The sequence below is a fragment of the Talpa europaea genome (assembly GCF_964194135.1).
Source record: "Talpa europaea genome assembly, chromosome: 4".
Lineage (NCBI taxonomy): Eukaryota > Metazoa > Chordata > Mammalia > Eulipotyphla > Talpidae > Talpa > Talpa europaea.
The window spans coordinates 24,654,266-24,669,410 of NC_140070.1; the positions used below are offsets into that span (position 1 = coordinate 24,654,266).

The 15,145-nt window shown below is 35.0% G+C and overlaps 1 protein-coding gene across 2 annotated transcripts in view; it reads right to left on the reverse strand.

The window, feature by feature from the left end:
• DHX36 (DEAH-box helicase 36) overlaps positions 1 to 14,799 on the reverse strand; it is a gene marked incomplete at both ends in the record, with an annotated part of 36,788 nt that extends 21,989 nt beyond the window's left edge. For both annotated transcript variants that reach the window (XM_084231980.1, XM_084231979.1), the window contains 8 exons: positions 1,363 to 1,529; positions 1,664 to 1,738; positions 2,389 to 2,468; positions 4,078 to 4,248; positions 5,054 to 5,092; positions 6,569 to 6,800; positions 7,553 to 7,677; positions 14,557 to 14,799. In XM_084231980.1, the coding sequence (XP_084088106.1) occupies positions 1,363 to 1,529; positions 1,664 to 1,738; positions 2,389 to 2,468; positions 4,078 to 4,248; positions 5,054 to 5,092; positions 6,569 to 6,800; positions 7,553 to 7,677; positions 14,557 to 14,799 (1,132 nt within the window). The remainder of the gene's footprint in view (positions 1 to 1,362; positions 1,530 to 1,663; positions 1,739 to 2,388; positions 2,469 to 4,077; positions 4,249 to 5,053; positions 5,093 to 6,568; positions 6,801 to 7,552; positions 7,678 to 14,556) is intronic.
• Positions 14,800 to 15,145: the final 346 nt, after the last annotated feature.

Here is a 15,145-nt window from a genome sequence, read left to right on the forward strand (position 1 = left end):
TCTACCTTGTATTTCCTTATCGAATTTAAAAATAAGCAGTAGCTGGACTTCATACATACCATTTTATTGCTACCAAACTAAACACATCTCAGTTTTACAAAGTAACCTAGAATATCAAAGAATACAGCACTTTAAATTGGATTGAAAGTTTACTACTTAGAAATCTTTTTGTACTATTTTGAAAAGTTTCTTAATACTACTTAGCACTGTAATTTAAATGCTATTCGAATTTTGACCAAGTAAAACAAGCAGTAAGCTGGGAAAAAAGAACACTACATCAGAGGTCAAAATCTGAACTGGTATCACAGCTCTGCCTCTGACATATATTATTTGATCAAGTCACTCAATGTTAGTTCTAGATATCTCATCCTCCGCAGCCCCCCGCCAAAAAAAAAAAAAAAAAAAAAAGACAATAGATCTAAGCTTTAAGGGTCAGCTGGACTAAATAAAAGAACACTTTATTTATGCATAGAAGAACTGGGGTATAAGCCAGAGGTGCAGGGCATGAAAGGATTCACCAGAGACAGGGTTGGAGCAGAGCAGGTGGATTTACTGAAATACACTGCTAAGGGGAGCCGTGGGCAAGACAGGAGAAGTCTGTTGCGCCATTAGTGGGTTAGCTCCCTGGCAAGGGATTGAACTCAGGGTATAGTAGTGATAGCACTGAGACTTAACCCCTACACCATGAGGAGGCCAAAGAACACTTAAATATAGCTGTATTCCATTTTAACTCTTCCATTTTTCTTCCTTCACCACACAACTATATGGAGACAAAGAATAACTTAAAAAAAAAAAAAAAGTATTTCACAGCTAATGTGATTCAGTTTCAAATCCTCGCCACCTTGTTTATTATGCAACATTGCGTAAACTACTTCATGGTTCTGCAGTTATTTTCTCATTTATAAAAATGGGAATAACAGCACCTACTTCATAAGGTATCGAGGATTAATGAACCAGATATGCCACTGGCACACAGAAGAGGTTCCATTAGCTATTGTTCCTATGTTTATTATTAGCAAACCACCACCCTATCTTGTGATAGTGCATAAAAAAAAAAAAAAATCACAAAAAAGTATGAAATTATTTAACTCTGTGGTTTGACTTCATTAAGTCACCTTAATTATTTGGGGTGACACAAAGAAGCTACATTTCTTCACTACAAGAGTAGAGACAATGCCACCATCTAAGAATAGGCCCAATTATTTAATCCGAAAGGCTAGAGAGTAGAACATTAAAATAAAACAAAATGCTAAAGACTCATTTTGACTACTCTGCATCTAACAGTATATAAGTTTAAAAAACTTAATTATAAATTCAATGGCTTTGTGACAACTTTCTAAAGAAGTATCAAATTTTACTCACCAAAATATTCTGAAAATTTCTCAGCATTCAAGGTTGCACTCATCAATATTACTTTCAAGTCAGGTCGGGAATTGAGCAGATCTTTAATTACAGTCATTAAAACATCTGACTGTAGATTTCTCTCATGGATTTCATCAAGCACAATATGACTAACACTAGATAAATGCCTAAAGCAGAAGCATGAAGTATAATTCAATAAAAAATTTAAACAGAAGCATTTTATGTCAGTAAAATTCAAAACACAACCAGTTTAGACCTTTTGTAATATTTAATTAAATATTCTAAATGGAAACATACTCACGGGTCTGACTGAAGCCACTGAAGGATTATTCCTGTGGTACAATATAAGATTGAACCCTGTTTCCTTGGCAACCGACTGTGAATGAAAGACATTAGTTAACAACTCTTTGTTTTATTTTTAACTAATACCATAAAAGTTTAAAAGAAAATCTTAATTCAAAAAATGGTTTCAGTTTTAATGAAAATCTTCACACTTAATTTTTTAGGAATCCCTTTCATAACAGAATGGGAGTTACTATAGTCAAGTTCATTATTTTCATTGTCATGACACAATGTTCATTTCTTTTTAAAGGTATAAACAGTAACATCTGGAAAAACCACTGAATAACTTGGGGTCCTACATTTGTTCAGTGATAACAAAATCTGTTCATTTAAAAAGGTAAATGGAATCCAAAGATCCAGAAAAGGACTAAGAAATAAAGTCGAGTGGGATAGAGGAGTAAAGCAACTAAGGCATAAGATACCAACTCCCTTCACAGGAATGATGGCTTACTAATGTATATCCAGGGAAAGAAGTTATTTTTGTAATCATTCCAAAATATAAAAGTTAATTCAAATCTGAATTGGGGTTAAAAGTGCATTTTTGTGTTGCGAGCTTGTGAAGTACAGTTATATGTTAATTCTAGTAACAATATAAATGAAAAAAATTCTTTCTTTTAAATCTGCAGTTTAAAAATTTCACTAAAATCTACCTGTGAACAGGAAATGAACTTTTTTTTTTTTTACCTTTGGAGGCGTATTTGGTATCCGGTGCTATTCCCATTGCCACAAGATTCCGCCCTTTCAGCAGCTACTCTCTCTGCAACCTTTGATTAGGAAAAAATAGTTACAAAGAAAATATATTCTCTTAGAACAAACATCCTGAATGCTCATGAAAATCAGGGATTATTGAAAAACTGTTCATCAGATTTTCAAGAGATATAAAAAAAAGAGAGAGTGACATTAAAATCTGAGCTATCTATCTAAAACTTTGTGTCTTAAGAGCTGCATATGACTTGCTTCTTAGGTTTCCTTTGATTTCTTTGTATAAAATTCTTCCAGGACAAATTCTGTCATTATTTTTTAAAGTGCTTTTTCTAGCATCTTCTCATTTATTTTTGCTTTTCCAGAATTGTTAAGTAATTTCTAAACTTGTAAAACTTGTGTATCTGTTTTATAAAATTTGGGTAAACACATATTTTGTTTCTTTCTGGTAGCTTATGCTGCTTAACTCCTAGCTCTTGGTTGTGTTCTGAAAGTTATGACTGCCAAAGATAAGCTCTGACGATGAAAGTTATAATTCAAAACTGATTAGTAATCATCTTGTGACAGAACAGTGATTTATGGGGATAGAAAAAAACACACATTAATTTTTAAGAAATAATACTTCAGAAATAAAATTCTCCAATTCAGTATGCACTGACTCAGACCATTAGTTTACTTTATACGACTTAAAAAAAACAGTAAAGTAGATAAAGATCCAGAAGGTCTTGGAAAAATGAGTGAAAAACAATCTAGTGAGCATTTGATCCTGCTGTCAGTACAGTACCTATCATGTGTTAGTGAAAATAAGATTGGATTTTTTAACCTAATTTATATCTAATTATATCATCATAGTATAATGACAGCAGGTTTTCTCCATTTCTTACACAATTTCCAGGAATATGGTTACCTCACCAAGAGACTGCTGCCCCACTTTTATGTTTTAGAAATCAGTATCATAATTAAAGCAGTTTTTGACTATAGAATCTGTACTAATACAGTATGTAATAAACAGCATCATCACAAAACCAAAATATTGCTAAATGTAATTTAAATTCACATATAGAATTATGTAACATGAAAATAAATGTATTACATACATTGACTGTTACAAGAAACATCTTTAAAAATTATATAACATATATATCTAAGTCATCTAAATAAGTTATTTATAACATCCGTACATTAACTGTTAAATGATAAACCTGAAAGTCTTGTCTTTTCATGATAAATTTCCTTATTAAATAAATGCACTCAAAACGTAGAAATGCATCTTAAAATATGCAAAGCTTCCTGATTTACGCCACTATTCAATGTGTTATGTACTGAAAAAAAAAAAGGACCTGAAAACACTATTGAATAAATCAAGTAAAATTTAAATCATCTAATGATGGCGATTATTTGAACTTTTTAATGACTTCTATAAAAATTTATCAGCTTTTCACTTTTAGTTCTATTTTGAAATTTGCATAGGTTTATCATTTATCTTGAATTTATTAACATCTACTCTCAGTAAGACAGAGGTCACTTAAACTTTTTTAGTCTTTGTTACCAAATATTGTTGTCCAACAATTATTTGCTTTCATACCAGCATAGCCAAAATCAAAGAATCACTACAAACATGCACAACTAGTAATTTCTAGCAAACATTCACAACTAGTAATTTCTACTTACTGAAATGGCACTAATTCTTCTCGGCTGAGTACAAACTATCCGGCATGTAGATCCTTTCCCTCTTTCAATGTAGTTATCCAAAATGAACTGAGTAACTTGAGTGGTTTTTCCACAACCAGTTTCACCACTTATTACTGTTACCTGATGGTTATCAATCATATTAACCAATTCCTATTTCAAAGGGGAAAATAAGTAAATAAGATCACATGTTGACAGCAGCCAATTCTACCTATCTGGAAAATCTACTTTCTTAGAAGTTTTAGATAAACACTAATTTTCAATAAGAACTATTTTTAATAGCAGTAGTCACTTTATTAACAAAACCATCCTACCACCTTACCACTTCAAAAGGATGGTATGGGTTATTTTTATCTACAAACTAAGCTGAAAACTGATCTATTTTAGGTATTTATCATCTAACATACTATGTATATCAGAACAACTTTCAAGTTTGAAGATTAAAATCTACAGCTGGTAAATACTGAGAAGTAGAATGACATTCATTCATTCAACAATTTACTGATGATCTATAGAAAGTCAGAAAAGGTTAACTCAAGATATGCATAATGAACAAAACAGATTCTGTCCTCAAGAACATACACTGGACTAGGAGGGGGAGATACAAAGATAGCAAGCGGTAGTGAGTGCTATGGAAAGCAAAGGAAAATTGAAAAAGGTTCAGAGATCTGAGAAGGATGGGAAACTATATAAATCTATCCAGGGTGGTTGTGTGGTAAAGCACAGTAAATTAAAGTACTGTATTTCCTAAAGATATTGATTAGAAATACAAATGAGAAAATGTATGAGAAAACTTTAGAAAAACTGTCTCATGACTACTTTTTGTCCTTCAACAATTCAATGAACTTCCAATAATAACCTTTAGGGGAAGGTTCATTAATTTTTATCTTCCTGATATAATTTAGAAAAGAAGTATGCCTAACTATTTTGCAAATCAATCAAGTGATATTCATTTTACCTTTTGCATTCCATATGAAGGCAGCTTTTCCCTGAAGTGCTGAAATTTAAAAAAATTTCACATTAGCAAAGAAATGTAATCAAATTATCATCATGGTAATATCATAAATATGCTATAATACAGACCTCACAGCTTATATGAAATAGCAAGATTCAAAATTTTATATAAAATATGAAGTTAGCAATCCTTTTACTTTTGAAAATTGGAAAGATAAAATATTTCACCCAAAACAGACACTTTTATTGATAGTAAAATGAAATTTATTAAATTATGTCTTAACAATGCTTAAGTTACCTTTACCATTTCCTCTATTCCAGTTTTATACACTCATCTTAGATTTGATTTCCACAACATACCCTTTTTCTCACCCATTGATCCATCACTTAGTAATTCAATAGGTATCAGAGCAGATTCAAAGATTATTTCTAGGCGCTTATTACCTTTGGGTATAAAGGAAAGCTTAAAACAGTAAACATTTGGTGTCAGGAAATCTAGCACTGTCACTTAGTAACTGCGATTTTTAATTAAATCAAAATCAGAGGTTGGGTCCCTCAAAGGTTTCATCTCACTGGGTTGCCACAAAATCTGAATGAGAAACCTTTACATATATAGCAAATGGGAGTTTCTGACACACAGAAGCAACAGGTTTTTGATGAGTTACAACTGGAACAGTAACGAGGGACAAACTATTTTCTATATTTTTTATTTATGGAGTAAATTCTAATTTTGAAAACTTTCATGGAATCTCATACTCACACTATATACAAATGACACACTGAAGAAACCATACTATAGCTTTTAAGGAACTAGGTACACAAAATAACAAAAAATTCTTCATGGGCCTCCCTGGTGGCCTAGGGGTAAGAACTCACTAGGCCTGAGTTCAATCCCCAGCCAGGGAGCTAACCCACATGGTGCAGCAGACCTCTCCTTTCTCACCCACTACTCCCCTAAGCAGTGTATTTCAGTAAATTCACTTGTTCCATTACCTACTCTGTCTCTGGTGAATCTTCTCACCAGACACACCTCTAGCTCACACCCCATTTCTTCTAAACAAAAATAAATAAAATCTTAAAAAAAAAAAAGCTGCTGACAATAAACACATCATATAACTTTTGGATGAATTAATTTCATTATTTATAAAAGAGTTATATTAAATGACTGGGGGAAAACTATAATTCTAACCACATCTCATAATATCTCACTAAATTGTTTTAAAAAATTAAACCTTAAGAGTGATTTTTTTCATTTGTACCACTATTTTCCAAATATTTCTTCCCCTCATTATAGAAACTGCTATAGATGAGATGGACTACTATAGGTGATATGTGATTCTATTACCACTGCTTTTCTCTAGGATGATGGGGGGGGGGGGAATTTCCCACAGATGATGATCTGCTGAGGAAACAATGACTTAAACCATGTGCTACCTCTAAACATAAGTTTAAATATATTTTTATGAAGTGTGGGAAAAGATAACTAGTAAAATTTTTCCTACATCTTGCTTTTCATTACCTGCATTTCAATATACCGATGGTCAGTTTTCTTCTTCTGTAAATCTTCCAATAATTGCTGGTCTAAGGTTACATCTGGTTCATTTTCTTGTAACAGATACTCTGAATCTCGGTCAATGTATTTGTCCCTGATTCTAAATGTCCTTTTTTCTTGATTTATCAATTTTTTTTCATGGTCCTCAAGTTTCTTCTCTGAGTTTGGTTTTTTCTCAGCCGGAGCTTCCGTACCATACCTATTTTGACAAGATGAAAAAATGAGAAAACATAAAATGAAGAGCCACTAGGACTCTAGGATAAAAGTTTGTCCTAGACTCTAGGACAAAATTTTATGATATTTCAAAATTACCAAAATCAAAAACTTTTATTTTTTCATAGGAGAGCAATTTTGAAAATACCTACATTCTTATAATGAAGTCATGTTTTTCCTCCCTCTAAATAAATATTGCCAGTTATCCCTTATTAAACAACAACAAAAATCCACAAAATAGTCATTCCTCCACTGCAATGGCTTAACAGTGTTTTTCTTTTTTTGATTTTCTAAGCCTTGTTTAATTTTACTTCATTTTCTTTCTTTTTTACCCATAAATGGGAAGCTACATTACACAGTACCAGAAAAACTCCCACTTTTTTTTTCTAAATGATATAGCTCCTATGATTCTCCTACAGTAATAGCAATTTAATTTCCTGTGGAACTTCTCCACATAATTTCTGAAATACAACAATAATGGTAGGAAGAATAAATAATAACTTAATGAATCTCATATCCTACCATTTTGCTTTCCTGTGGAAATGAATATACCACCTAATTTTTTTCCCCTTACTTTTCATTTTATCTACTCAATCCACATACACAAAACTTTAAGATTAAATCACTTATTCAGGAGTCTAAAGATGCCACTTTCATTATTTTTTTTTTCCCCTAGCCAATGCTATGAAAGAAGTGTCACCACTTTGCTCATTTTTTAAAATAATACTTTTGTTTTACCCATGATCTTCAGGAGCAAACCAGGATATCTGTGCCTCTGAATCTTTATCATTCTTAGCCTGGACAGAATGGAGTAGCTGCACAATCTGCTCTTCTCGGCGTTCATCCATGTGTACTACAGCTCTCTATTTGTGCAAAGGAAAAAGCATCCTTATCAACATATGTGCTAAGTTATCCAATATTTTTTAAAAACAGGCAAAGTAATATATATTCAATAGACAAACATAAAAGAAAGTTAAATTAATCCCATACTTGTCTACTAGGTCAATTCTATTTCCTAGACCCAATTAATGTTAACATTTTTTACATATAGTCTTCTATACCTTTTTTCTATTATATTATAAAATTAACTCTAAGATGACTGTAATAGGGAACATATTTATGTCTTACTCCATCTTTATTTTCCTTACCTCCTGCCCTCAGACTATTCATTATGAAATTTTCTCATCTTAACTTTTCAAAGATGCCCATAAACTATTAAAAAACCCTAAGATCAGTTCAAAAAAAAGAAAAATCAATTAAATTTTGGAAGCATTATTTTGGTTGCAATGTAATTTTTAAGTTCTCACACTTAAAGGAGGAGTAAGTTTAAAAGTTAGAAGGTCTGAGTTCAGAGTACATAAATACAATTTATCAGCATTTATGAAGATTGTGATCACATGTGGTAAATGACACAGTTGCCTCACAAAATTTGAAAGCATTAAAAGAAAATAGGTTATCAGAGGAGTTAACAATGAACACGAACTTGGAAAAAAAGTTTATTTTATAAATGCAAATTAAAATAAGTTGAATTATAATTAATAATTATTTACTAAATTATAAATGGAGTTGGCAGATTTTTTTTTCTTCAAGTATGCAGGCAGGAAAGACAGCCAAAGTATTAAATGAAAAAATACAGGAGCAGAAAAAATACAGGAGGATCTCATTTTCATTATTATTATTATTTTTAAAAAAGCTTATCTACTATTCACATTCTGCATTTTTTGCAGTATTTCTTCCAGATATATTTCTTATACATAATAGACAGAAAAGTCTGTCAAATGAATGGATGAACGGTTGAATCTATCTTTTATAATGAGTATATGTGACACTTCTGTGTTAAGCTGTTTTTCTTTTTATTCAAGAGTTTCATTATTCTAATATAATTCAAAAGCACAATAGAGCAAAACTTTGATAGGAGCTGCAGCAAAATCTTTTTTTTTTTTTTAAAGGATTTATTTATTTATTTATTTATACAAGAACCAGGGTACAGGCCAGATGTGCAGGAGGGTGAGAGGATTCAACAGAGACATGGTGTGGAACACAACAGGCAAAATGACTGAAATACACTGCTGAGGGGAGCAGTGGGCACAACAGGAGAGGTCTGCCGCACCATGTGGGTATTTCGCTGGCTGGCCGGGATCAAACCTGCACGCAGAGGCTGTGGATAGCTTCACAGCGTTGAGCTCAACCTCCTGCGCAACCAGGGAGGCCCACAAAATCTGTTTTAAAACAGTCACTAAAGCCCCAAATTCTGTTTTTTTTTTTTTTAAACCATACTACAAAGAATCTTTTAAAAATGGCTTATGCTTATATATTACACTAATGAGTCTTTTCTATATAATATATCCTCTCACTAGAACTGGGACTCTTCAACCTGGATTTCCTGGACTCTGCCCTATGCACATTTTACTTTGCTGATTTTAACCTGTAATAATTGACTATAAAAAACTGTCATTGTGAGTACACCATAGTGTTCAGAGTTCTGTTATTCCTCCTACTGAATGAAGGAACCCTAGAGCAGTCTTGTGGAACCAGACCCAGGGATCATTACTAAAACATGTTTGCCCTATGCTTTAAATTGTGTAATGTCCTAGCAAGCATTAACATTTACTGCTCTTTCTGCCTCCCTAGAAATCAACTATTAGGCTTTTTCTTAGGAGTTAGAAATTTATACTTTGATTAAAAATGCCTCTGGAAAGGATAAATAGTCATTCTCAAGTAAAGCTTTCTTAATTTTTGCATCCTTTCCAACCAACCCAAGGGTTCAAAACCACTGTTTCTCTTATTCACATTTCAAAATGGTAAAAACAAGACCGAGTAACTTTTACCTGTACAATGATTTATTTCCAACTGAAACTCATTCACATTAAAGCATTTCTTCAATCAACCAGAACTTTATGTTTTGAAGTTTTTACCTCTACTAGCAGAACAAAGGTTCTCCTCACCTTGTTATATGGATTTTAGATATCCACAAAAAGGCGGGATGATTGAAAAATGAAACAGCCCCTGAAAACATAATTTTATACTTTTTAATAAAAACACAATTTACAATATCTATAAAATTTTAACCTCATATTTAAAATGAGGTTCTCCCACAATGAGGCTCAAGTGGAGAACTGGCCAAAATGCCAAACCTGAACCCTGCCTTCTTTGGAGATTGCCTCCCTTATCACCTTCCTTCACTCTTCACTTTACCTCACCACCTGCCTGGAGAATCTCAGACACATCTTATGCTTCATGGATGTTATTACTTTACAGCATTTAGTTTTGATCATTTCTCCCCTTTTGGCTATCCTCAAGTATTCTTTCTGCTTCTAGTTATAAATTCCTGGCAGGGGAGACCCTCAATGTTGTTTGTGTGTTGTTTTTATTTTTTTAACCTATCTTATCAGTTCCTCATTAACAATTATTCCAAACTTTTCCCATCCTCTTTAACACACTAACAACATCTTTGTGGTCATACTCAACATTTTATATATTAATTCATAATGAAAACGAAATTGTAAGGAAAAGGTCCTCAACTCCATGCCCCCAAACCTCAAAGCTACTTACATCAGATTGCACATTTTTGCTCTTTTCCTTCCAATTAAAATGGAAGGACTCCATTAAGATGGAGTCCATTTTCATGCTGATGGTTAACCTCTCCACCTAAACTCTGTAGACCAGCTGTCTTCACCTCCTCAGTACTATATCCTACTGAGATTTATCTTTCTTAAATCTCTCATTCTTTAGTAGTCACTATATATTGACCAATATTCTGGTTTACTCCTTTGCATATATATAGAACTGCATTTTCACTCCCCTAAGTTCAGCATGGGTATATGACTTACTGCCCAGAGAAATGGAAATAAGAATCTCTAAGAATCAAGGATGACTTACTGTATTCCTTCCCTGCTGTCACTGAGACTAGGTATGCTTTTAGATGGAAGGAGCCTAGCCTCCGTTTCAAAATGAGACCTCTCAACAGAACTCCAATAGTTAAATAATGTCAGCAGAAAAACAAGTCTTTGTTGTTCTACATCATTAAAATTTGGGGGCTGTTTATTACTGAGACATAATTTAGTCTATTGTGATTTATCTTTCCTCTCCATTGTTCCTAACCATCCATATATGAAGATGAACATAGTCAAATCTCTTTATTTTTCAAAGAATAAAAACAAGCAAAAAATCATCTTTGAATTCTTCCATCCCAATCAGCCATTGCTCCATTTCCCCCCTTCCTCTTCATAGTAAAACTACTTGAAAATGCTCCATTTCTCTAACTTTTCCTCACTAGTCACTCCACTGCCATCTGGTTTTTATTTTTACCACTCCATAGAAAGGGTTTTCTTCAAGGTTATGATAACCTTGATTTTAAATACAAAATGTTGCTGAGTCTTAACATATATGCAGTACTTGTCATTAGCGATTATTTACTCATTTTTCTAAATCCTTTTTTCCCCTTAAATACTACCTCTATATTTCAAAACACCCACCCTCATTTTCATTCTCTGGCTGCTTCTTCCTGGATTCTTTTGCAAATTTCTCTTCCTTAGCCTGTCCCTTTAATGTACTTGTCTCTCCAACGTACAGCCTGAGTAACCTGCAGGTCAGAGCACTACATCATTTGAGAGTGTTAGAAAAGTAGACGTTCTGGCCATTTTAATAATGATGTCAGGTGAATCCTATACACATTCAAGTTTGAGAAGCAATGCTCTGTAAGATTCAGGCTTGCATCCAGTCTTCTATGCACTTTCATAATCCAATTACTGTCCATGCGCCCACAAACTTCCCAATGTTCACTTATAGTCTAGATTTCTCTAGGCATCAGATCTATATGGTTACTTCCTGAAAATCCTTGCTTACATGCCCTGTAGTAGTATCAAAGTCACCGTATCCTTAGCTGAATCTATCATCTTCATCAGCCTGCTTCTTACAGTCATAAAGGTGTAATTCATCAATACTTGCTTTCTTTTTCCCTCCATTTTAAATCAGGTTGAGTGTACCTTCTAAATCACTTTCTAAATTTCTGTCCATCTGTTATAATGCCAGTGTTCTAATTCAAGTCTTCATTTCTCATCTTAATTACCACAAGCAGTCTCCCTGTCCTAGGATTGTCTCTTTTCAGTCCATCATCTACACTGCTACCATAGTGAATATTACCACAAATACAACCATTTCATTTTTTTCCCCCGTAAAGTGTTTAAATGGCTTTCTAAATTTCTCAGGGACAGTCAATGAATTTCAAGGCCCTGCTTATTTTTCCAATCCAGGACTTTTCAAATTATTTCTAAATTACATATTAAAAGATCTTAACCAGAATTATTAAAAAAGAGAGAAGGGTACAAAAACCTCAGAGCAGTGTACAGGTAATTAAATATTATTTTATGAAACTTTTTTTTCCAATTATACGTGTGTGTATAATTGATTGGAGCTGCAGCAGGGTGGCAAATAAAAATATATTCCTTTTGTGGGAAGTGATGAACAAGTTTGACAGCCACTGCTCTACCTTTATGTCAACACAATGCACATCCAGGCTATTGCTTTTCATATTCTTTCTGATCTCAAGGTTGTGTGGTATAGGCTGCTGCCTCAGTCTGAAATCCCTCTCCAAATCCCAAATCCCTAAATTCCCTTTGCTATCTCATGTTTCAGTTTTAGAGTTACTTCCTCTGTGAAATCCTTCAGAATCTTTCTACTCTCAGTTAGGAGACAGCCCATACTCTCCTTCTAATAAAACTTTAACACCATATTCTCTCTGCAGCCCCTAACACACCACAATAGCAGAGAACATGTATCTAAACAGCACAGTACCTAAGATACTACCTCAAATACATTAGGTCCTCAAGATCACTGTGAATAGCTGTAAAAAAGGACTGACTATATAGGGGCAGGATTGTATGCTAGAAGGTCAATTAAGGGACCACAAACAAAAACCAAAATAGTTTCTATGATAACTGATAATAGATCTATAGTAAATGTTGGGGACCTTAGTGATAGAATTTGAGATATACTGAAAAGGCAGAGAAGACAGATTTGGCGAAATGAAAGAGAAGAATCAAAAACAAATTCCATTTTGGCTTTGGCAAATGAGTAAAGGGTAGCGACATTAACTAAAACAAAGATTTGGAGAGTTGATAGTAATCAAGAGTTTCATTCATAATGATCCATGGCTTAAGTGGTTTCACAGGGAAACAAAAATTCCCCAAGGAGACTGTAGCTCTTTAAATGTTTCTTCAGATTCTCTTAGTAACATGCATAAAACCTTGTATGAAACAGAAGGTAAATTAAATTTGATGAAGAGTTCTTAGAAAGTTACTGTGCACATTCCTTTACAGTAATTCATTATCCTTCCAATTTCAAGGTGACTTAGATGTGCTTTCCTGGATTTTTTAAAAAACCAACTTGCTCAATGAACAAGTTAATCTTGGGTTGTCAAAGAAATATGCTGGTCACTATTTTTAAAGAGAAAAATGTGATAACGCCGTGAAGATAAACGGAGCACACCAAGTTTCAATGAAAATGACACGGATTGGGCCTCCCCGGTGGCACAGCGGTTGAGCGCTGGGTTGCGAAGCTGCCCGCGGCCTCGGCGGCGCCGGTTCGATCCCCGGCTGCTCCCCGGCCACCGGAGGAGGGTCCCACATGGTGCGCAGACCTCTCCTGCCGCCCGCTGCTCCCCTCAGCAGTGTACTTCGGTCCTTCTGCCTGCTCTGCTCCCCGCTCTGGCTCTGGTGAATTCTCTCACTCTCCCGCACTTCTGACTGTACCCAGTGCATGTATAAACAAAACAAGCAAGCAAATAAATAAATAAATAAATAAATTAAAAAAAAAAAAAAAAAGAAAATGACACGGATTAAAAAAAAAGTTAATGGAATTACTGATAAACAGCTTAAAAGATAATTTAATTACTCTCTACAAGTAATTAAGTGTGCTTCTATGAAGCAAGCTGTTTAAGAAGTCACTAAAAATCTCTTTTAAGGTTTCTATTAAGTTTCAGTTCATCATAATACTTTTAAAAATTAGACTAGGCCACTCAGGTAACTTTACTGTTTTCTTCACTACAGATTTTTATGATACAAATCAAAGCACAATAACCAATCTGAAGCAACTAAACCAAAACAAATTATCCCTTAAAATTTCTTCCACTTGTAAGATCCTAATTTCCTTCTCAAAGAGGAATTGCTAATTAACATTAACTTCTCCAGCTGAACATAAAAATTAAAGGGAAAAAAAAAAGATTTGTGGCTATTTTTATAGTAAAAATAAAGGCCTACATTCAAAATAGTTCCTGACAGCTTTTGTTCCCTCCGAAAACCTGTATCCAATGTAGAAATCTATTTTCGAGTACACCTAGCAAAAAACTTTATAAGTGACCATAATTATTCTAAGGGAAAGGGGGGGGGGGAGACCAAAAACACTATGACAGCGACACCACAATAAAGTTCATTTCAGTTGGAACCTGAATTTAACATTTATTTTGTCCAGCTCTCACGTCTTGCAGGCACAGTGCACATTCAGCCAACAGTAATGACTGCTCCAAGTCAGATGCACATGGCTGATTTAAGCGATACAACACGCGCTACGGGAAACTTTGGCATAATACCTGTGTATTTCACTTACACTTTATAAGTCAAATGCACCAGTTATAAAGCCAAGATACGAAGCAAACGAGCAAAGAAAAAGATAGGGGGCTGCGGTAGGGAAAAGAAAACTTGTCCTGCCTCATCTCTCCGGCCCCTGCATCATGAGTCTCGTATTACCTCCTGCCTTTCGGCGTCCTTGTTCTTCTGCCCCTGTTTCTTCGCGTACCACAAGCCGATTTCGCGGCCTTTCAGGTGCCCGGGATGTCGGCCCCGGCCGCCGCGACCACCACCTCCGCCGCCGGAGCCTCGGTTTCCTCCACGGCCTCCGCCATGACTCCCACCATAACCCCCTCCATAGCCCCCGCCAGAGCCGCGGGGCGCCCCATCGCGGCTCCAGTTCTGATGGTAGTCATAGCTCATGGTCCCGGGCGATTTAAACCCGTGAGAACCTGCAACCGCTGGAAATGGCGCCCGGGCCGGAAGCGGGTGCAGGTCCACTTCCGTTTTGCTTCCGGCGCCCCGGACGCGAGGAAAGGCGGCTGAGCGTCACAAGTGGCGGCGGCCCGTGACGCCAAAGGCCAGCGACCGCGCATGTGCGGAGGGAGGCTCAGGTGAAGTCCTATTGGCTGTGGCCACAGTTTCCGGCCATTGTGCTGGAGGGAGTGAGAGCAAAAGGCTCGCACGTTTTCTTTCCCTCAGCCTAGCAAGTGAGGAAATGGGTTTGGGGTTTTATTCCTTATAATAAACCGGGAGTTTGCGTTCCCTT